Here is a 23094-nt window from a genome sequence, read left to right on the forward strand (position 1 = left end):
TTTGTTTCATTTTTTTTTTTTTTTTTTTTTTTGATTTTTTTGATTGTTTTGTTTTGATATAGATTTTTATCATGGCATGAAAAGAGGCCCTAAACCATTGATTAAATTGCGATGCTGAGTAAAATGTTTAAGAGAAAAGGAGTCGTCCCATCACCATCAGTTTCTGTGACATGGAGCACCCTTATTGGAGCGAGGGCAGGTCAGTTTTGAAAGCCGCAGATATTCTGTAGGATTAAAGGAGCAGCTAAATAATTAAGCAGAAAATCCCCTTTATAAATGAATACAATTCACCACAGACATTTGTAAATGTTTAGTGTTTATGCTGAGTTTAGGTTAGTGTGTATATGTATGTTTCTTTCTGACATTTTATCATGCACTTTATTATCTTTTATTTGTCTGTGGTGTTATTAAAGGCTGTTTATGCATTATGCCTTTGAAAGAGAGAGAGGGAGGGAGAGAAAAAAGGAAATTATTAAAAACCAAACAAACATAGGTCTACATGCAAGTTATACTAATAGCCACCTGGCAAAATAGTTTCATGAATTGCAAATTAGAGCACATAATCTGGTTTCTGAAGTTTAGCTACAATTATAGCAGCCTCAGCAACATTAACAACTGCATTAATACTGTTTTATCATGTATTATGTAATCAGCAGCAGTCAGATATGAAAAAAAAAAATCAAAAATCATCAGTCTCTCTCCTTGCATCAACAGAACATGAGAAGTCCAAGTGCTGTTTTCTAACAATAGCCGCAGTGTGGATGTGACGTCCGCTTGTCAAGTGTCACTGAAATAAGGACAAGTCCTTTTTGGGGCCACAGCAATTTGGCTCGCCGCATTCACTGACACACTGTCAGCGTGGACGGTTTCATTACGAGCCATCCTGCTGTATGCCAGCGTCTGGTGACACACAGACACACAACAGATGGTTTAGACAGCGAGATGAACAAAGCAAACAGTACACAGGGATCTCTGCAAAGAGTCCGATTTTCAGGTACTGTGAATGAAAATCCTGCTGACGCCCTAACCTTTTTTCTCGCGTTTGCCATGTTTTGGCTTTGCCCCGAAGCCATGCAGTAATTTCTGAAGACAGGGAAAAGAGTCTGCTTGTCTGCTGACTGACTGATTTTCTATTTCTCATTTCATTTCATCATACAAAACACACAACAAACAGGCCGAGAAATAAAGTTGACCCAGAGTTAATTAAAGATGTGGCCACAAGTTCACAGCGTGGTGGCTCGGAGGATTTCGAGATAGAGAGCAGACAAACAATTTGTCCGCCTGTCATCCCTCTTATTACAGTGGAGCCATTTCCCCACGGGAAAAACCTTGGATGGTCAGTGAATGACATTTTGGGTTAAAAAAAAAAAAAAAAAACAATAAAAAAACATTCAGCTGCAGTCATGTTTGCTTATAATGAAAATCCGACGGTATGTGGAAATCTGGCTTGAATGGAGGAAACTGAGGAGGGCGAGAGCAGATATGAGATTCGGGTTTTCAGGTGGGGACTTCTGTCACAAATGCCTTCCTGAATTAGGCCACTGACGTCTCTATATGTCTTGGGCATGTAGTAGATTTGCCATTTATTGAGTTTATGAACTAACCTGAATGTCGAATTAAAGGACCACACATGATATTTTAAATGTTTGACCTACTGACTCAATTGACCCACATTTTACATCGAAAAAAAAAAAAAACATATTTCACAACTCACACAGGGGTACTACAGACTTCACAACATAAAATCAAATTCCCTTGATTTTCAAATATGAATTTTGCGGCTAAGAGGTCCTACCCATTCATGAACTGCGGAACTGATAACTGGCTGTGTAAAGCAAACATTTTCCCAGGGACTATTTTCCGGTAGAGAGAGATCAGTCCGCACAGTTTCACATCATCAAAACACAACAGTGCTGCTGCTTTTAGGAAAACTGAGATGAACAACTTTATTATGGTGATGGAATACTGGTGTGAAGAAAGTTTAAAGTCTATGAAAGTTACTTTTCATATTGTAGTGGAATGAATTGAAACCAATGGCTGGATAAAATGTGGGAATTATGATACTCAAATTAAATATGACTGCTTTTTGCGGGAAAAGATTAGCAGAAATCTGTTGTGTAGACTTTTTGTAGATATTAGGCTAAACGTGCAAAATGACTGTGAAGAAAACTGACTTTGTTCTTTCAGCCTTGTAACAGTTTATTGTCTTTTCAAAGGATTTCCACTTTAGTATCTGACTGTCACAGATGATTTAATGATAAAATAATGCATCTGATGCAAAGTCAACTGTAGAGGAGAAGACCAACATGCTGCAACAAACAAAGAGAGAGAGACTGAGCTGAGCCCGATCCAGGCCTCTTATCAGTTCAGGTGTGGCCTGGTAGGTTAAGGCTAAGTCCTGCGCGCCCCCCAGGACGGGGCAGAGGGGAGGATTTTCGACACTCTGGTCCGGTCCTTTAATGCTCTTACCATGCAGTGCATCTTACGCTCCGGGGTTTCTCCATCGGCGCTGTTCTGCTGCAGGTCTGACCGGCTTGAACCTTCGTCCTCCGAACCCTCTGTACCTCGCCACACCTCTACATGTAGCCGACCTGCCACCTGACACACACACACACACATAAGCGAGACAGGGCTTTAAAATAACACGAACCTAATCCAAATGCCGTAAACTGTAGCTGTGGCTGTTGAGTCCTCCAATGCTATTAGCCACTTTGGCAAGAAGCCAGCTTGTATTTCTTTTGTCTTTTTTTAAGATCTACTTTGGCTGCAGAGAAATTAAATTACCCTGTGAAATGCAGCATATTCTTGCTGCCGAGGCCCGTTAACATTGAGTCTATAAAGTTAGGTTCATGTCCTCGTAACAGACCTCATAGCCCAAGCAGCCAAAAAGGGTCTCGAGACAAAAAAAAAAAAAACCTCTTATGTCCATGTCACAAATTCAATTATTCTGAAAAATTATGTTATTTAGAGAGGCAAAACAGACAAGATGATAGAGAATAGTGCAGGTTAAAATCTGCACTGCCTGTACTGTACCTCTCCCCTCTGGTTGATGATGGGCACTGCGTACTGCAGCTTGACGTCGTAGAACAGACAGGCCAGGAAGACGTTGGCCACGCCGATCAGACTGTGGTTCTCCTGCTCGTCGAAGAACGGGTCGGCGCGCTTGAAATAGGAGCGCATCACCTGGCGCAGGGATGTCGGGAGGAGGAAAGAGACTGTTGAATGAATCACTTGTCTGACCTCTAACTCCTCAGTGTAGCTCAATCAGGAGAGTGTGTTTCACATCTCATCCTATTCTTGCTTTTATTCAACAAACTTGATTGAGCAATTCACCCTCTATCGACGTGTTTTGCTCTTGGGATGCCCCTCTGCAAATATTTTGTGCTCCTGCTCATGAGCATGTATACCAGGAGGATAGCAGAGTGACATGAATGAAGGTGGGTCAACTTTTCAGAAACAGAAAGAAAACAGCCCTGCTTTGAGCTTGACCCGCATGCAATCTGAGTTCATCAGAGGACCTTCAATCTGAAAATGTGAAAAATCTTGCAACTAAAAATCATCTTAAATGGAGTTTTAAAGTTATAACAGTGATTTTTTTTTCAATTAATATGGCAAGTTAAGAAATGTCCACCAAATACATCTGTCTCTGCTGAATGAGTGTGTCTCCAGGTGTCTGTCTGCACTCACAGGATTGTCCTCATCAAAGTCCTTCCACTCCTGGTAGAGCTCCCTCATGTCCACCAGCCTGTTCTCCATCTTCTCCAGGGCCCAGATCTGCTTCCCTTTCCCTTTACGACGAACCTGAACCGCTGGCTCGCTCAGCACCACGTCACGCTGTGGAGGGCGGCAGACACACACACACACACACACACACACAAGAGAGGCAGGTAAAATAAGTGTGATGAGGAAGAGGCGGCAAGCTGTACTCAGTCACCTCCATCAGGACTTCTGTGATTGCCTGAATATCATTTCTTTTCGACAGATGTTAAAAGAGAGTGGGAGATAAACAAATTTATTCATCAGCGGGCTACCACTGCAAGACTTTTAGAGTCGCACCTGTGGGATTTCACAACTTAATGAAGTGTCAATCACACACGCGGAGTTGTTTTCCGCCATTTGTATTCCCGGCATACGCCGAGGCGGCACGCTGTCGAGGCTGCTGAAAACACAGGCGGGTAACAGAGGTGGAACGGTTCACTTTTTCAAAGTTTGGCTTGCAGCTCAGCTTTTCAGCCGCTGTTTTGATGGTTTGGCTTGAAAATATGGCATTACCTCCGAATTCTAGGCTCTTTCTATTTCGTTTAAATGTGCACCAACAATTCTGCGCAAAAATCTGAGAGGGGCTTTTGCCAGTGTACTGAAAAAGATGTGCAGCCCAGCAATGGAAAGGCCATGTATGCAGCTCATGAAAAGTTAATCATTTGGCCTAACGTTATTTTTAATTAAATACAGTGTTAATGTTCTGCATCATGGATATATTTGTAAATATATGCTATATATGTGCTTAAAAAAGCCTCAAGGTTCACCACACCAACTACGGTTTGGTAAATCGAGGACTGCAGAGTCACAGTTTTGGGTTCTGTGCAAAATCATCTGCTGGAAAAAAAAAAGGGTCACACTAAAGTGACATGGAGCATGCCGAAGAATGAGCTGCTGATGCAGGTAAATGAGACAGAAAAAAGAGTTTGTGACAAAAATTCACAGTTTACATAAACATTCATAAAGTCTCCTGAGGGGCCAGCGTCCCGCAGATTTTAACTCCTCCCTAGAAATTAATAGGTAGACATGTTCATAATATTACTTCTGCATTAAGCTACATATTTCTGTTTCAAAATAAAGGCGTGAGACAGCATTACATGTGTGCTGAATCATCTTTTGTGACCAGTTGTTTTATTTTGTTATAGAAAGAAAAAACAGAGGTGTTACACACGGGGAAAAACATTTAAAAATACATCAAGGATAAGCCATAGGCAGCTTGAACATTCAGGTGATTAAAGACCCACTGAAATCGACTCCTACTTTCTTGATTTTATGTGTTTCCTGTTGAATCAGGATGTTTGGGCAGGACAGTGCAGGGGAGGATCATTCCCAAGAGCAAACTGAGAGGATATCAGTTTGGGAGAGAAATGCAATTTTATCTGAGGGGATAGAGATATGAGAGAGGATGTGAAGGTTTTATTGGTTGAAATGTGAATGCACACGCACTAGTGCAGGATGATGTCACCGTTTAAAAGGAAGTAGAGGTCATGGGAAGTCATTTCACTGGCCTGAATTGTTATCTCTCAGTGCAAGGAAGAGGAAGAGAAGGAGAGAATGAAAGAACCAAAGAAAGGCAGATTAGGAGAGAAGGAGTGAAATTGGGGAAGACAGGAAAGGAAAAAGAGGGAGAGAGGAGGGGATTAAGTCAAAAGGTGTGAACAAGACAAAAAGAGAGAAATGCAGAGAAGAAGAAAAAAAAAGGAAAGTTTGTGTGTGCTTAATTAATTACGCATAAAACTGTCATTTTATGTCTGAACTCTCCTGCCGCCCCTGCTGAAAACCGTCCCACAGGGAAACCCCGTACACCCCACCTTCCTGTTGGCGTCCAGGTTGGTGGCGGGTATCTGCAGCGTGACCAGGTACTCCGTCCTCTTGTTGAGCTCCTCAGCGATGAAGCTGGCCTCCTGGACCAGCAGGTTGGCCTTCACTATCTGCTCCCTGAGACGCCGCAGGCTGCGGGTCATCATCGCTTCTCTGCACCGCACACACACACACACACACACACACACACACACGGGGGTCAGACACAAAAGTCAACTAGGCTCTGAACAGAAAGTCTGCTGTCCTGTATCCTACTACTTTTACTGCTGCCAACGACCTAATGTCCTCACAGGCATCAGAGTAAGTTTTCATCTTATTTTCTCTGACCTGTCTTCGCTCCAGCGGCGTGTGCGGTTGTGGGTGCCGGGCGACGGGGTGGTGGTGGCGGCAGCGTGCAGCACGAGTGTGCCGTCCAGGAGGGGGGAGGCTTTCTCGGGGTGCAGCCGCCTGCGGAGCTGCTGCAGCTCCTGTTCGTACATCAGCCGCTGGCGCTCCAGGGCGCAGCGCTTCTCCTCCTCGTGCTGCCGCTCCAGAGTCTGCAGCACCGACTGCATGGGGTCTGGAGAGCGAGGGGTGAGGAGGAGGAGGAGGAAGGCGAAAGAAAGGGTGGAAGAAGAGAACGGAGGGAGAGAGTGAGGGAGTCTACAAAGTAAGTCAATGGAAGAATTCTAACATTATTGTACCAAGGATATTTACAGGATTAATGTAAGCACTTTATATCCTTCTTCTTTTAAATATCTAATAATAATAATAATAATAATACATACATACATACATACATACAATTTTCTGCAAATTTTTTAACTGTTTCTTGCTAATTTTGAGGTAATTTTCTGGAAAGCATTTACTAATTTCTTGCAAATTTCAGGGTCATTTCTTGCTAAGTTGCTCATTGCCTTTTTTCCAATATTACTGAAAAGAAATCAAGCCAATCTGCTGATGTTTCAGAGGGGTAAAATGCATTTTACTGTTTCATTCAGAGTTGTATTGAGAAAATTCAACATTTTATTGCACTGTTTGGAGAGTTGCACCACCACACACTTTTGGACCACAATTTCAAAAATGAACTGCACTTCAATAAAAAGGAAGCAGTTTTGAACCAGATATTGTAGAATAATTTGATGTATGTTACATTTTCTTTTTGTGGAAAGTTCTCCTCCCACTCACCGTTGTTGCCCATGCCCTTCATCATGACTTCGGTTCGGGCGAACTCGTAGCCGAAGCTGACCTCACTCGACACGTCGCTGGCCGTGTCAAAGTCCACCTCCAGCCGGTCGGTGCTCAGGGAGGTCTTCATCGCAGCGCCTCCCTCCTCCTCCTCACCCCCTGCGTGGGCCATGTGCCTGGGCAGGTTGATCCTGCGGGTGTGGGCAGGTTATAATGAACCCCGCGGGAAAGCGCTCAGCTCGTTAAAACTGCACAACTTCAAACTCCACCGACCTGAAGAAGTGGTTGTTCCCCCACAGGATTCGGTCTCCATGATGAAGCTGGATGGGGCTCGTGACGGCAGAGCCGTTCACACACGTCCTGCGGGGGGAGAGCGGCAACTTAATGAAACATGGGACAACATTCAGTTTGATAAGGAAGGAGAGGACGGAGAGAACTTATTGTGGCCTTAAAGGGAATCCCTCTTTCTCCTTTGTTTCTTTGCCAAGTGTTTCAATTTCAAAACTGTGTATCATGAGAATAAAGTAAACACTACCCATTCTATAATTTAACCTTTAAGGAGTTTTTTTCTCTATCACCATTACCATGATGTCTTGTGTACAGGACGATTAATGCTTCACTTTGTGTTGACTTGGCTTGACATTGTGGTTTTGCATATCAAAGATATTAAATAGCTAAGCTTCTGTGTGTCTGCCGTGCATCTCTTTTTTTTCTTTGCTTGCAGTGTTAAACACACGCTTTTGCTTACTGCTGTGTGACCATTAAAAACCTGTTTGTAACACTCTGCTCATTTACAGGGTTCACATCATAATTGAACTGTATTTAATATAAAAATCCATCAGTTTTCAATAACCAAGTTGGAGCTCTCACATCACTCGAGTTCTCAATTTGTCAAACATAAAATTCCCTGACTTTCCTATGACTAAAAACTTGTTGAAGCTTAATATTCTGTTGCGTATTCTATAGTGTTAGCACAATAGAAAATTAATATTACTTTTGGTGAATGACTATTTATTTATTTATTTATTTATTTATTTTTTGAACAGAGGGCTATTCCATGTCTTGCCCCAAGAATTTCTTAAATTCACAATTTTTCTTGTCTTGAAACAGACCTTTTGAAATTCCATGACTTGACTGAAACTCAACAGTTAATGCAACAAATGGGTGAAACAGGCTGTATAGTGAGATCATTTTAAAATTTCTACATATTCCCGAACTTCTCCAGAATTTTTCTTATCCAATTCCCCGACTTTCCCTGTCTGCAGAGCTTTTCCCACAGTTTCATAATATTTCATTAATTCTGTGATCTTTGGGGAACCCTGCATTTGCAGAAAAGTTCAAATGACCTTCTCATGCTCAGCTTCCTGAGCACTAACGGCATGCTGAGTTTTCAGCACTGCGACATATCCTCCATCGTACGAGGAGGATATGTAAGAGGAGGTTCTCTGCACTGAAGTGGACTGTGTGACGGTCGGCTGGACGCCCCGGGTTTTGTACACACCGTGCGTTGCGGTGAGGAGTGAGCACCACGCCCGTCTGCTCCGTGATGTTGATGACACAGTGCTCAGGCTGGATGGCCATGCCGCACAGCTGGATGTCCTGGGACTTGGCCGAGCCCACACGTGTGTGAACCTGGACGGGAAACACAGAGGGAGGAAAGCTTTTCGGGTCATATGCATGGACGGCCACTTGTCCTGTACAAAGCAATTCCTGGTGTGTAGTTCTCTCACGTGCTGCACCTGAAGACTTGAAATACTTGCACAAAAAGGGAAAAAAGCACTACCACTTTAACTACAAAATCTGAAAACCACAATAGCGTTAATAAACACAGGTGCAGGTGACAAAATAAGGTAATAAAGAGAGTAAAAGGCACAACTGGAAGACAGAATATCACAACATCAGATCACGTTTGAGTAGAAGTCTCTTGCTGCGCAGTTTCATCCGAGATTTCATCGAAAAGGTGACACGGGTCACATACAAACCAGAGATGCAATTAAATGATTAAACTGTAGCAACATTTTGAGGTTGCTCCGGCTAGTAGAATGGTGTGTGTGTGTGTGTGTGTGTGTGTGTGTGCGCGCGCATGTGTGTATCCTGGGCGTTGACATGCATGAGCCTCTGGATGAACACAACACACCGCAAGGAGGCAGCGACACTGCTTTTTCTCAACTTGTCCGCTCTGAAAGAATTGAATGTAAATGAGGCAGCATGTTTGTAATATGTGTGTGTGTGTGTGAGTGTGTGTGTACCTTGAGGTAATAGACCAGCAGTTCGTTGAGGGCGGGGTCCGCGTTGAGGTTGACCAGGAAGCACTTGTCATCCACCACTCTGATGCCGGACGACTGCAGGGAAATGCCGAGGCTCTCCAGCTGCCTCTGACGCTCCTGCAAGAAAACACACACAACACACAACCAACACATTCACCAATCAACACACGGAACCATTTCTCATGGAGGGACAGGGAAGGGTTTCTAGAGAGACAGAGGCACCAAAAGACCAAAGACAGACAGAGCAATGTCTGGCAATTAAAATTTAGTACAATACGCTGTGCAATTAAAATCTGGGTACATGTGGGTTTCACAAAATCAAATTCAAAATCTAAACTGAATTGAAATCAGCTGGCTATTTGTGACCGAACACAGATCAGAAAACTTCTGAACATATGCAGGTGGTAGAAACTTAATGCACCCAGCTGGAAGTGTAAATAATTAAAGATAAGAATATAAAGAAGAATATAAAGCAACACAACTGCCAAATCCCATTCACATGTTTTGATAAAATAACAAATACACCATATTAGCCTTGCTGTCCATCTTCAGCTTGATTCACTGAATGTAAAAAATTTATGAAACTACATCTCATTTTTTTAACAACTTGTTACCAAATATAACTGAAAGGAAACATCAGTTTGTTAACTTTTCTGCAGTTTGTTTAAATGCGTCTATGTGCTCGCCACAGAACGTTAATGATCTCCACTGAGTTACAAACTTTAATAATCTCCTGGTGTGTGTGTGTGTGTGTGTGTCTGTGTATTACCTGTGCAATAGCCTCGGTCTTCCTGAGTTTCTCCTCCCATGTGATGGTCATTTCCTGGATCAGTTTCTCAGACTCCTCCAGGCGATCCTTCAGCTCGGGAGCCTTCATAGACTGAGGCAGACAGGAGCTTTAATCACTTCCTGTATTTTCAAGATGTTTCTCACCACCAGACGGACGAATCGCAGCTGAATTCAATGTAATCAGGTGCAAAAAGAAGCTGAAGAAGTCAAAGCTTCCATGTCTAACTTAATTTCTTGTTCTCTTTCATTACAATTAATTCATTTCATTTAATTTAGTTCAGCTGTAGTCAATTAAAAATATTTATTTGATTTGTTTTTTTAAATTGATTTTTTTACCCTTGTGTTCCTCTAATATTTTTCACCACGCTGTCTTTCAGTGTCATTTTTTTCAGCATCAGATTATGTTGCCTAAATTAGTTATTCCTTTAGTTGACTTTTTCTGCTTCAATTGCTCAATTGTTTATTCCTCCCTCAGGTTTGTTTTGAGGTCATGAGATTTTTTTTTTTATTTCACTTGCACAAACTAAACCAAACTGAAGCAAACTCTGAACCTCGGCCTCGGTCAGCTGCTCCCGTAGCTTCTCCACCTCCTCCCGGAGCTCTCGGATGATCCTGGCGTTGGGGTCTTCGTTCACCACGGCGTGGTTGACGATGCTCTTGGCCCGGTCGGCGTAGCGCAGCGTGGACAGCGTCTCGTCGTAGTTGTCCGCCGCCGGGCTCACGGTGGCCACCATGGCCGTGCGGCTGTTCCCCCCCAGGCTGTCCTGGAGCGACAGGAAAGGGTTAACCCTCAGCGATGACACCCGAACCCCAAACTGAGCGGAGATCAACAGAGGAGCCTCACAGAGAGCACCTTGTGAAATAAAGTTTGGTTTAAAGTATTTATCAAGTGTGAAAAGGGCTATTTAAGCCACAACAGAGAGGCTTTAGACCTTCACATAAACTATTGTGGGGAGTTCGCATTAAATCAAGCTGCAACACATAAAAATGTCTGACTATAAAAGGTGTACTGTAAACTTCCACTGTAAACTGAGGCTCACACCATGTCCAATCTTCATGTGGAAAAATACAACAAAGACAAAAAAAGTCTTCACGGATGAAACAAAATTTCACAATTCTATTAAATATCTATTAAATATCTGAAAAGTTTTTGTCTTATGGAGAACTAAATCTTTGTACAATAAATAATGAAATGACAGACATTTCTATGTTATCTTGCTAATAACCAGTAAATTCAATTTATCATGAAAACTGACCCTAAAATCTGACTTAATATGGTTATCCTGCACCCTGGTGGTTGAGTTATTCAGAGTAAAAAACTGCCTTTTTTTAAACTTTACTTACATTCTCATAATTACTTTTACTTACTTAATTATTTAGTGATACTTATTTACATACTTAAATTACTTACTTACTATAACTTGCTTGATTACTCACTACTCACAACTTACCAATTCTCTTACTTACTTGAACTTATTTACTTCCCTACTTTTACCTACTTAATGACTGTTTGCTCTTGATCTATTTATTCATCCATTCATCCATCCATTCATTCATTCATTCATTCATCACTCCTCCCATATTTGGATAAAATGTTGATCGTATTCTAGTCATTGTCCTGACATTGAGGGAGGAGTTTTGAGTTCAAGACCTTCGAAACAGCTTCTTAATAATCCAGTGATGATAAAAGTAAATTTTTGAGGGAGCAAACAATCACTGTTGCTCGGGGCGACAATCGATACAATTCTGATATCCCAGTCAGAGGAGAGAGGCATGAAACATTTTGCAGCTGGGTGAAACGTGTCCCGTGCTGTGAACAAAATCATTCTCGTGCCTGTTGTCGGCGGCGGCGACTGGATTAGCCAAGAGCTGCTGTTATTGGTGTGTACCTTGAGCAGCCAAGTGAGCACAGAGTCTCTGTAGGGAACAAACTTGCTCTTGTTCTTGCCCGCTCCTTGGTCAGCCAAGGCCGAGATAACTAAACCCAAAGTGCTCAGAGACCTGGAGGGAGAGAGAGAGAGAGAGAGAGAGAGAGAGAGAGAGAGAGAGAGAGAGAGAGAGAGAGAGAGAGAGCGGGGGGAAAGAGAGGGGAGGACAGACAGGAATAAAGAGGTAAAGAAAGAGAGAGAGAAGGGGGGAAGGGGCCAGGTATGCAGGAGAGAGAAGAAAGAGAGAGAAGAGACAAAAAGCAAGAGTCAAAGAGTCAGTCTGGGATTAAATCGGTTCACTGCGCTGATCCCGAGCCCCAAAAATATCTGAAATAAAATATATATGCTCTTTCTGCTACATTTGACCTCAGCCTTCTGTCGAAAAACAATTAAATTCAAGGATTATTTGAAGATCGTGGATCAAGACAGATCACTATCTATGACTTCCTGCTGATTTCTAATAAATGAAACCTTGAACCCTTTAAGAAACAATTAAAAACCAGGTTTCAGGGTTTAATAAGGGAATGAAAATCGGACACAAGCAATAATCACATCTGACTGAAACCATGGAATTTAGTTATAGAAAATAGAAAATAAAAACTACATTTACTGAAGGCTGAACACTATTTCAGAGTCATCGTCCTTGTGAGAGTTTTTTTCCTCTTCTTGACTTCCTTTGCTTTTTTCTGTGACTTACTTATTGATGTTGCTGCCCTCCTTCAGCCTCTCGCCAGCTGCTCCGGTCTTGGCGGCCCGCTCGCTGCCAGCCAGATCCACCAGGCTCAGCTTGCTCACCTTCTCACCGCTGGTCTGGACAGCACACACAGCAGCACCCAAAAATATGCACACAACGTTTTTTTTTTTTGTTTTTTTTAATTCCTCCATTTTTTCAGTTCTTTGCTTTTTGTACTTTTTTTTTTTTTTTACTTTAAGTTCAGCAATAAATATAGTAATTCACAGATAACCATTTTTGGACAAGTCAACTAAGCTGCAAAAATGTAAATCTGAAAATGTAAAGTTATCTTGTGAGGGTATCTGCAGGTTTTACAAAACCACATATACGATTTTTAAATCTTTTTCATGCTACATTGGCCATTTAAAGCCAATTTATGGCTATTTTTTTTTTTAAACTGAGCAATAATTTGCATGATTTCCTAATGAACATACAGTAAATAAAGAAGGTTATGAGACCGGGGATGGGGAGTATGTGGAAAAAATGTCAACTTAACTCGACTCCTTGTAAAAATTGCTGTTGATCTGTCCTTTGTAAAGCAGATAAAAGGAATAAATAAATGTGCTGCATGTTGTATTAACCCTGTTCTGCATGGAAATGGAAAACATTTGAGACTTTCTCACAGCTTTAAGGACATGCCGACACACTGAGAAGATGCTTACACTCATCTGAACGCAACACAACACACACATTTAACGCAGAGTGTACATGTGTGGTGACATGCAGGGTGTCACTAGACATTTCATGGAAAGAAATGAGTTTTTATGATCCAGTTCTGCGTCACCGGTTGGCATTGCTTATCTGTTTGTGTGTGTGTGTGTGTGTGTGTGTGTGTGTGTGTGTGCATCTCACCCCAGACTGTATGTCCATGAGTGTGTGTGTGAGGATGATGTTGAAGACGGCGTGGGATCTGCTGCTTTCTTCGTTCATGTTTGTGGATGCCACTGTGCGCGACTTGTTTCCCTCCGACATCAGGGACTCGATGTCCTGTTGTGCACAGGAAAGCATGATGCGTGCAGTCAGAATGAACAGAAAAATTACTGAATATTTAAAGCTGTATGGCTTGTAATATGCAACTATTTGACACCTGCCGTTGATGGTCCTAGACCTTGATATCTCTAACATATTTTCCAAGAAACCAGAGCAGTACCTCGTAGTTTGCCACAGCCAGGCGGGACAGGCCGTCAACATAAGGCCCCAACACTTTGTGCTCCCTCACCCTCAGTGTTTGTCGACTCCTGCAGAGAGGACGGAGGTTACATGGATCTTGTTTAATTTGGTTCAACTCAATTCTCAACCTGAGAATCTGAATTTCCTACAACTTATGACATGCAGGAAGTTTTTTGGACTGAAAGTTGCAGTCATTTAACATAAAACCCAGACAGCTGTACGCTGGTTTGTATGGACTGTGTGAGAGACGCTCCCAGTGATGGAACAGGAGCTACACAGAGCTGCACTGGGATCAAATGGTGGATGCTGTAATCTCACCACCAGCACAGAGGGCTTTGTTCTGAAATGAGATACTTGCGGACATTCCAAGGACCTTTTGCTGATGGAACTCAAAATTAATTTGTTATGCGCCACTTTAGCAGAGCTCACTTTATTGGTCAGATGAAGAATAAAAATGCTAACTTTGCACTGTAACATATATTTCTTTAGGTTCTCTTCCATTAAGACTACACTTGTGTTGCAACTGCATAGGCAAGTATCTGGTAATATGATGCATATCACGATTCAGGGGTTACGATTCAATTTTTTTTTGGATATACTGTGATACTTAAACAAGGTGATGCATTGCTATTTTTTTTTTTTTTTTTCAAATCTAATTTCAGGAAAACTGATATGTGCTCACTTCTTCCAGTCTCGGTTTACTTTGCTTTGCAGTGAAAGAGTCAAATGGCTGAAGACAGATTGCAACACTGCTGTCAGGCAGTCGGAGGTTTAAACAACTTTAAATGAAGCACTGTCTGCCACGAATCTTAAAAAAAAAAATCAATATAGCATTTTTGAGAATCAATACAGTATCGCAAAACATGCAAACAGTATCAATATTCTCTTGCATGCCTGGTTAAGATGTGCATGCTCTCCTTATGTCTTAGTTCCTTAAAAAAAAAAAAAAAGGGTTACGACAGGATTAATGGAATGAAGCCAAAAGCGAATGAGCTTCTTTTTTCAAAGTGTAGCGACTAACTTGGTTGCCACTTTACATTTTATATGAACCGGCACCCAAAGCAGGGATCAGTGAGCTGAACCGTCTCCACAGGGCATTTCATTAGCCTGCATCATCAGCGAGACAACCGCTTCCTCACCCTTTGGGGTCGAGCAGGTCTCGCACTTTCTCGTTATAGATTTCCATGTAGGAGACCTCCACGGTGAAGCTCTCTCCCTCCCTGGCCTCCTGCAGGGTCCTGCTGAACAGCGAGCTGCAGAGCCGAGGGATCAGGCCGGGCTGCTCCACTGAACCCATCATGGTGTACGACTTCCCAGAGCCTGAGGAAACGCGGTTACATGGAGGCCGTGATCATAACACTAAGTAGAAACAGAGGAATGAGCTCTGTTCTTCCATATTTACCAAGGCTGGCCTAAAGAGATCACAATAAATCAACAAAAGTTCTCCTCACAAGTTTATAACAAGACAAAATGTATGTATATAACAGCATAATGCCTTGGATCTTGGAGAGCTGTTCATTCATCACATTTAAAAATAATACATTTTAGAAAACAGAATTATACAAGTAGCATATAAAAGAAGGCAGAGTAGTATTTAAATTTAAAAAAGAAAGAAATATAAGAAATAGGTCTCTATACAGTATAAACATGGTTCTCTGTTGGAGTCCGATAGATTGTATGAACATGAAGTTATGGCAAGTGATAGAAAAAAGCAATGTAAGAAATATAAGAAAATGAGAAAACATTTTTTTTTTTTTGAAAACCAGGCTGTTTACAAGTTGGACACATAAATAGAAGCACAATTGCTCAAGCCTGCCTATCCAATCAATAAGGTATTAAACTCAAGGGGGAAACAGAAAAGTGGCTGACTTTGCAGGAAGAGCCGATACAAAATAACACATTACTTAGTAGAGATCAAAACTGCAGTGGTTCACAGGTCTGTACAGCAACAGGGGTTAAAAAAAAAAAAAAAAGCCACCTTTGCCCTTTTCCAAAAATACAAATAGGAAAAAATGACTTAAGATTCTAATTGCTCCCCCTGGTTTGTTTACACCAAGCAGATTTGTACAAGATTATTGTTTTTAACCACTTTATTGTTGGCCAAGTGACAGCCTTATTCAAACCTGCACCAAACAAAAGTAGATCTTGGTCCCCGTCCAAGTGGACTGCAATTCAGAGTGGGAGTGCAACATAATCTAAACTAACACAAGGCTTTCTAGGTGCAATGAGGTGGATGATGACACCTGATAATTTGCAGTCAGCCAAGCACAACAAAAGGAAGTGAAGGTGAACTGCAGGCCAGACGGATGCTCACATTAAGCTGCTTCTGCTTGTGTCCTTATTTGATATGAACAATGGAAAATGTTAACTCCACGGCCAAAAGCACAAGTAAGTTCTTGGAGACAGAAATGAGCAAAATCTAGAATATTTTGGGCTGACTGTCCGTGTGACTTTTCTTAACAAGCTCACTAAAGATTTAACTGTGAAACCTAAAAAAAAAAGGAAAACGCAAAATACAAAAAAAAAAAGTCAAAGTAAGTCATCTTTTTAATTATGGTTCAGACCAAAGAAACAAACTGGTGTGATCGCACTCTTCTTATGCTTCATGTTCTTTGTGGGGCGTCGTTACTGCTGAAGGACTTTCAGTATTGTCTGTAGTTTGAATGTTTGGAGGCGTGGAGGTTACCTGTCTGTCCGTAAGCGAAGATGCAGGCGTTGTAGCCCATGAAGGCGTTGTCCAGCAGGCTCTCCCCAAGGCACTGGAACACGACGTCCTGACCTGCCGAGACATCACAACATTTTAAATATTTTACCATCCGAAAAGCAAAAAAAAAAAATAAAAACACACATAGAACGAAGGCTATTACATATCTGGTTTATTGCTTGTTTGTTTAGCGGCACACTAAAGATAAACCTCCAATTTCACAAAGAAAAAGTTTCTAAAAGACAAGAGATCAGGGTGCAGGAGAGGCTGTGGCTTTGCCTCCACCAAAGGGAAAGGAAAGAGAGGCGAGGGAAATCAGAAAAACCCCAAACCACTTTGAAGTTAAAGAGCTTTTAATCTAAACACTGCCTTCCTCTATAAGATAAGACTTCCTGCTCTCTCCCTTCCTCTGAAAGACGACATTCACCATTCAGAAAAGACACGGTGGGGCGTTTTATTCAAATTCACCGAGTCCGACAAGGGGCTAGTAAATTATTTGTCCCGCCTTGCATTGTGGGAGCCCCTTGCCGGCGACATCTATTTACGTTGCACAGGACTACTCAACAATGGCTACAATGTGAGCGTACAATAGAAGATGTTTCATATTCCCCTTCATCCTCTTCCCATAGCGCCTTTCTTTGACTCCATGAATAGTTCAGAATGCCAGGAAACACACACAGGCCAAGTGATAAGTTCAATAAATATCTCAGCAGAAGCCGAGGTCACACACAGGCCGACAACATAATGCACCAAATCAAGCAGAGGGTAAAACGGACTGACACCGCAATGAAAGTGTTTTAACCTGCAAACTTTTCTTTGTCAGATTCATCCATGGACCAAAAGCAGTAGTCATACGCAAACACCTGGGGGGGAATACAAAAGAGCTTGAGCTTGCATCAGCACATAACAACAGAATGAATATTTACAAGGAGCATTCAAATTGCATGATTACAAGAAAAGTCATAATAAAGGAAAAATACACATTGTGTGACTTAAAGGGACAGTTCTTTGAAGTTGCAAAATACAGATATATATTTTCTATGTGCCCAATTCATCTCATCATCTCAGTTTGCAAATGTTCTTTGTTAGTTTTTCCACCAGCAAGTTTTTGACAATTTAAGCTCCACAAAACAATAGCAGTTCAGCCCCATTGTATTAAAGGGGGTCAAGGAAACAGTGAAGAACGTCGGCAGATAAAACATAAACTATGTGTGAATTTTGGGGGGGATTTTGGGTGAACTGTCCTTTTAACTTACACAATAAACAATTCATCTTGTTTGTCAAATGTGAAAGTTAAGGCTCACCTTTGGCTGATTCCTGTAAACAGCAAAGAGAGGAGAGAGAGAGAAAAAAATCATAGTTAATAGCCGTCATTTTTATTAATATGGGCAACCCTTTGCTCTAAAAACATCCTAAATCTTTCTTCGACTCCATTACAGGCGAGAGGACTTTTTCCAAAAGTACACACCAGAGGAAATATCAACAACTACTTTGCCATAAGAAGGGAATTTGCCTGGGGACTTGCAGAGGCAAGGGCAAGTCAAGATATTTATCACACACTGACATTGAAACAATATTCTTTCGACATTCTGCAGTGTGGGAACAAGATCCACCACCAACCTGAAAACTTTATTTTTGTGAGGACAGGAGAGACAAAGATCATGATGTAGCCCTGTTTTAGCATTTATTTATTTTTTTTTTTTTATCATTTCAGTACTGACAGGAAATCAGCTGAGCACAGATTCTGGTTTCCTGCACCATCATGCGTCACACTCACACAGTTAGACACACACACTCACACCCCGGAGGCTGCCTGGCAACACGGCGGTCTCCAGTGAGCCGCTACAGGGTGTTAAACTTTGCTCAAGAGCACGCTGACGGTAGACGCTCGTTTTGCCTGCACAAATTTTCCCAGCTGGTCCGGGGATTTGGACATGCAACTCTGTGGCAACAAGCCTGCCTCTCTAACCTCTATGCTGGTGCTGTTGCACACAGGACTAGTAAGCACACTGAGGAAAAAAAAAAAAACAGCTCATAAAGATAAAATACTGGGCTGTCTCAAGGTCTCAGCTGTTAAATTAAGACTGCATAAACACATTTTCCCCTTGAACACAGTTTTCAAAGATGCAAAAAAAATCCCCAAATAAATAGGGCTGGAGAGTGAGAGTCAATGGGGGATTGTGTTTATGACAATGGAACAATCATCGCTACTTTGAGGTGGCAACAATGTTCTGGTTGCAAAGTATCTGATGCTGCCACAGGCGAAACGGCTGGCCTTGACATCGCAGATTGAGGTGAGGCCAGAAGTGCAACATGTTTCAAACTTCTAGGCCGCAGAGAGCAGTGCAACACACATTTTCTTCTCCATTTAATTAAAAAAAAAAAAAGTTGAATTTGCATACAGGGTTAATGCTACTCGCTATATGGAAGCTATATAATTAGGTTTGCAATTCAAAAACATGATTAAGCTGCTAACGCTAGACTAAATGAGTCCAGCAGAGACCACCTTCCAGAGCTCGGAGAGTCCACTCCATCACAAAAAAAGTCAACAAGTTCAACTCCTGCTAGAGGCAATGCGTCCATCAACAGTTATGTCTCCTGTCAGGACGTCCTTTACCTGCCCTACCTGCTCACTAATTGCATGTCACTCTGGGTGATGGTTAGCTCATTTGCCAAAACGTAATGTTATCTTTCGACACATAGCAGACATAACACACATCGAGCTGTTCTTTGGGAATGCAGAGGAGGAGGAGGAGACCACTTTCGAAGATAGGAAGGAGCACAGTGGGCGAAGAAGTTCGACACGACTCCGGGTCAAAGTCACTGCAATAAGAGGGAGATGCCTCCAGGATACGGTGAGGTGTTTTAATCGCAGGCAAGCTCAAAAATCTCTCAAGGTGACTAATCCTCTTTGGCTCGATGTGAATGAAGAGGGGGGGGCGTGACCTTCAGCGGCTCTAAGAACCTTGGAGCCTGTCGGTGTCCGAGACACAGGCCGAACCTGAATGTCAGCGCTGCCTGAGCCCTTCAAAATGCTATTATTGCCTCTTAACGTTCGTTCCAGCGCGTTCGGTAATAGTTTTCTACTCATCAGTCACAGCATCGATCTCTGCATTCTAGCAAGGACACATGAAATTTAATGATTAAACATGTAATATACTCTAGTGCCCAAAGGCATTCTCAATTACAAGTGTTAACACTGCAGTATAAGGCTAATTAAAACATGATCACATTTAACATCAAGTCTTAGGTTCAGCTTCAGTCAAATGTGGTGTCATGTGGTCACATTGTGGCTAGATGTGGAATACAGTATTTTGAAGAATAAGGGTACTAAAAACACACCACCGGATGTTCACAGCTAATTTTATATCTAGAATTATTCAACTTTGACTGGGGAATTAATGCACAAAGCATATGCCACAGACCAACCAGGCACGGTGCTGTTTCAGTCGGTGCTCAACTGTTTACCAGCAAAATAAATCATTTTCAACAGAACTATCCCGTTCCCAATGAAGCATCATTGGAAACAGAACTTTCACTTTGCACGGTGCACAAAACAAACAGGCTTCACTCGGGCAAAAATGTAATTTGTGGTAAAAATGCTGAAAATTTAGCCCTGGCCACACATAGTTTGGGTCATAATGAAACAAGGCCTCCCTATGTGCGACTTGGCTGGTCCATGAAAGAGCAACATTAAGTCCTGTCGTCTCCTGAGCTGGCTGGCTAGGACATTCCTGAGATAACTGGCAGAGCCTCACAGCTCCAAGGAGTCACCAGAGGAGTGGAAGCAGGAGGAGGAGGAGGACAGTAGGTCAGAGTTTGCCCTGTAAGACTAAGAGCAGCAGCAATGTTGATCAGGTCAGAACCAACTAAGTAAGCCCATACTTCAGTGACTTGGGAGTACACGGCTCTTGCGGTTAGACGGTCATACATCATGAGGCGGTGAGCAGTTCTCACAGCGCCGACATGAGGACGAGCAAACATTTGTGGCGCTTTAAACTGAAGCTGAAAAGCTCCTCTTATCAAACCGGAGCCCAGATAGGAGTGTCTCTCTAGCAGCCTGATCAGAGTGGCTTTTTAACAAACAGCAGAGCATGAACACTGTAGCAGCTCAAATGGAAAAACAAGATGAGCAGACCATTACTTGTTTACAGAACCTCACAGAACAGTGCCTGAATGTTTCATCCAAATATTAGCAAAATTGCAATGTGGCCAAGTGCAATATCCAAATCACAGAAGCTGCAAATAAATAGCCTAGGCAACAAAATACCATCCTAAATTATCAAGTATTGTGGTGCTATGGAAATGCCCTGGCCTAAGCTGTTCATCCAAATGTGGGAAAACCTGATTTTTTGATGATGATTTTTCAGTGACAAGGGACATTATGCTTTATGTCACATCATATCATGATATTTATGATATGATACAGTGAATTATGATGATAAAATCATGAATCGCAATCATAGTGTCTGTCAGAATAATTGCAAAATGTTGTTGTTGTTGTTGTTGTTTTTTAAATCATATCATTCAGCCTAACAATATGGTTAAAAAAAAAAAAAAAAATCATACAATGCAATTAATTTGACAGATAATGCTACTGCAATATGATTCACAATTTCAGTAGGAATTCTGATTTTTGCATCTTATTTTTAATTTGCACTGAAAAAACTATAACATAGATGATGATATGATTTTTTGGTAGGTTCTGTACCAAAGAAACATGTTCTCTTACATTTGGAGAGTAAGATTTGTAGGCCAGAGCATCTCTGTAGCATCACAAGACTTAATTCACAATGCTGTTCAGTCACACATTTCACCATAACTGCTCCTGCAATTTGAATATTGCATTTGCACATTGTGATTTCCACAGTATTTCAATTAATTGTTCAGCCCCAATCACAAAGCATATGACCTGCTTTAGCACTCAGGTGATAATGCACTGACAACTGCGAAATCATGTTCATACCACAGATTGTCTACAAGCCACCGCTGGTCCACCGAGCCACTAATCATACAAAAACTGATGCTTTGCAGTTAAAGGACCATACTGGTGTTTTTACCTCATTAAATACACTGCACTCCAGTGCCAATCACTTTTCACTACCATAACTTTTTGAAGCAAGAAGAATGCAAATCCACATAATCTTTTTCACAGTGTCATTTTTTTGGTTGTCATCTGTCTTCTGGGTTTGATTTTTCGACTAAATGGTGTGTGATAAACAAATAGTTTGTGTAACCTCAATAGTGTGCGGCAGCCAATTTTGAAGTGCCAGATGTTGGCCTTTACTACCAGCATTTGAACGCATCAGAAAAAGTGTAGACTTTACAAATCAATGTGAGCATTGAAATGATCTAAAATGACTTTCTCAGCCTTCAAAAATAGACGTGTAGTCCATAGATTCTCTTTACCTTAGTAACAATTACACCTGGATGACCAGACGCCCTGGCAACATTGCATCTACCTTCTTATTTGTTGTCTTTTGTTGTTTATTTATGGGTTTCCTGACTTTTCTGGTGTTATTTCAGCCTCCAGCCATGTATCAAATGTTTCATGTTCCCTCTAAAAAATGGAGTGACATCCGTGTTGTAATGACTTTTGAGCCTCAGCAGGTGTCATTGTTAACTAGCTTGATGAGTGCTGGTAATCAGACGAGACTCTCTGCACACAGAATTAAAGCCAACCTGCTTGAAGAGACTGTTCAGACCAACGGCCAGGTATTCATAACAACAGTCATCATCGAAAGGCATCAGACTTGCAGAATGCTGTGATTGACCAATCAGAATTGCATTCCATAGTCATGTAATAAAATATAATACAATTCAATGGTAAAGTATTTAAAAAATTAACCCAGGCAGGATGTTAGTGATGGATTGCCGATGTCAAGCAAGTTTCTGCAAGTTCATTTTTGTCACAAAGAATGGCTGCCTGGAGGGTTGGGAAAAAAAATTCAAACATCTAAAACAGTAGAATACACTTTGGAAAATGGCCATTAGTGATGTCAGCCATATGCAATTTGTAGCAAGCTGGTTAAAACATACAAAAACACCAGTGTGGTCCTCTTTAAAGGCGTGTTTCATGGCTGTTCAAATTCTCACCAAATCATTCAGGTCACAAGTTATTTGCTTATTTAGGCCTCCCACCTTCCCCCAACCTGGACACACACACACACACACACACACAACCACCCCAATACAATGCAGGCAAGTTCTACTGTACTGGTATCATGGAAATACTTGTCTGGGTTGCGTGGAGCCTGTAAAACCTGTTGACATCAAGCCCCAAACAGGGAGCATGCCGCAGCTGAACAGTGAAGCGTGTCAGGGCAGAAGACACGCACTCAAACACATGGGTGCGCACACACACAGACACACACACAGCAGAATGTATAAGAAACCTCTGAAATATGAAACTCTCCTGCTACAAAGACAGGGATTCACACGCTTATGTCTGAAGGGGGCTGACCTGAGGGTTATCTACTGGAGCAGGTCACATGAGCAGGGGCACAAACCCCCCCTCCCCCCCGGGAGCAGCCCACCTGCACTGCCCCAAATCACCGGCAGCCTCAACGCTGGGAGGAGAAAGGAGGAGTGGATCATGATGTCACCGTGAGTCAGCCGTGAGGCCTTCAACACACTCAGTGGCGCATTTTCTCCACACTTTGTACTAATGATTAACCAGATTAACACAGATTTCACTACACACACTGGGAGCAGGCACAACACCTGTCATGTTTCACTATCCTGCTTTGTAATGCT

The 23094-nt window shown here is 41.9% G+C and overlaps 1 protein-coding gene across 1 annotated transcript in view; it reads right to left on the bottom strand.

Annotated features, from left to right (window-relative positions):
* The window catches only part of LOC115356046 (kinesin-like protein KIF13B), a 43649-nt gene that overhangs the window by 17599 nt on the left and 2956 nt on the right, over positions 1 to 23094 (bottom strand). The window contains exons 4-22 of the mRNA XM_030047042.1: positions 17643 to 17655; positions 17141 to 17201; positions 16321 to 16413; positions 14774 to 14954; positions 13615 to 13702; positions 13317 to 13451; positions 12429 to 12541; positions 11693 to 11804; positions 10355 to 10567; positions 9784 to 9894; positions 8997 to 9131; positions 8249 to 8379; positions 7021 to 7107; positions 6748 to 6938; positions 5908 to 6139; positions 5571 to 5733; positions 3688 to 3834; positions 3034 to 3183; positions 2470 to 2598 (exon numbers count right to left, since the gene is read on the bottom strand). Of these exons, the coding sequence (XP_029902902.1) occupies positions 2470 to 2598; positions 3034 to 3183; positions 3688 to 3834; positions 5571 to 5733; positions 5908 to 6139; positions 6748 to 6938; positions 7021 to 7107; positions 8249 to 8379; positions 8997 to 9131; positions 9784 to 9894; positions 10355 to 10567; positions 11693 to 11804; positions 12429 to 12541; positions 13317 to 13451; positions 13615 to 13702; positions 14774 to 14954; positions 16321 to 16413; positions 17141 to 17201; positions 17643 to 17655 (2485 nt within the window). The remainder of the gene's footprint in view (positions 1 to 2469; positions 2599 to 3033; positions 3184 to 3687; positions 3835 to 5570; positions 5734 to 5907; positions 6140 to 6747; positions 6939 to 7020; positions 7108 to 8248; positions 8380 to 8996; positions 9132 to 9783; positions 9895 to 10354; positions 10568 to 11692; positions 11805 to 12428; positions 12542 to 13316; positions 13452 to 13614; positions 13703 to 14773; positions 14955 to 16320; positions 16414 to 17140; positions 17202 to 17642; positions 17656 to 23094) is intronic.

Source organism: Myripristis murdjan, chromosome 24 (assembly GCF_902150065.1).
Source record: "Myripristis murdjan chromosome 24, fMyrMur1.1, whole genome shotgun sequence".
Classification (NCBI taxonomy): Eukaryota; Metazoa; Chordata; class Actinopteri; order Holocentriformes; family Holocentridae; genus Myripristis; species Myripristis murdjan.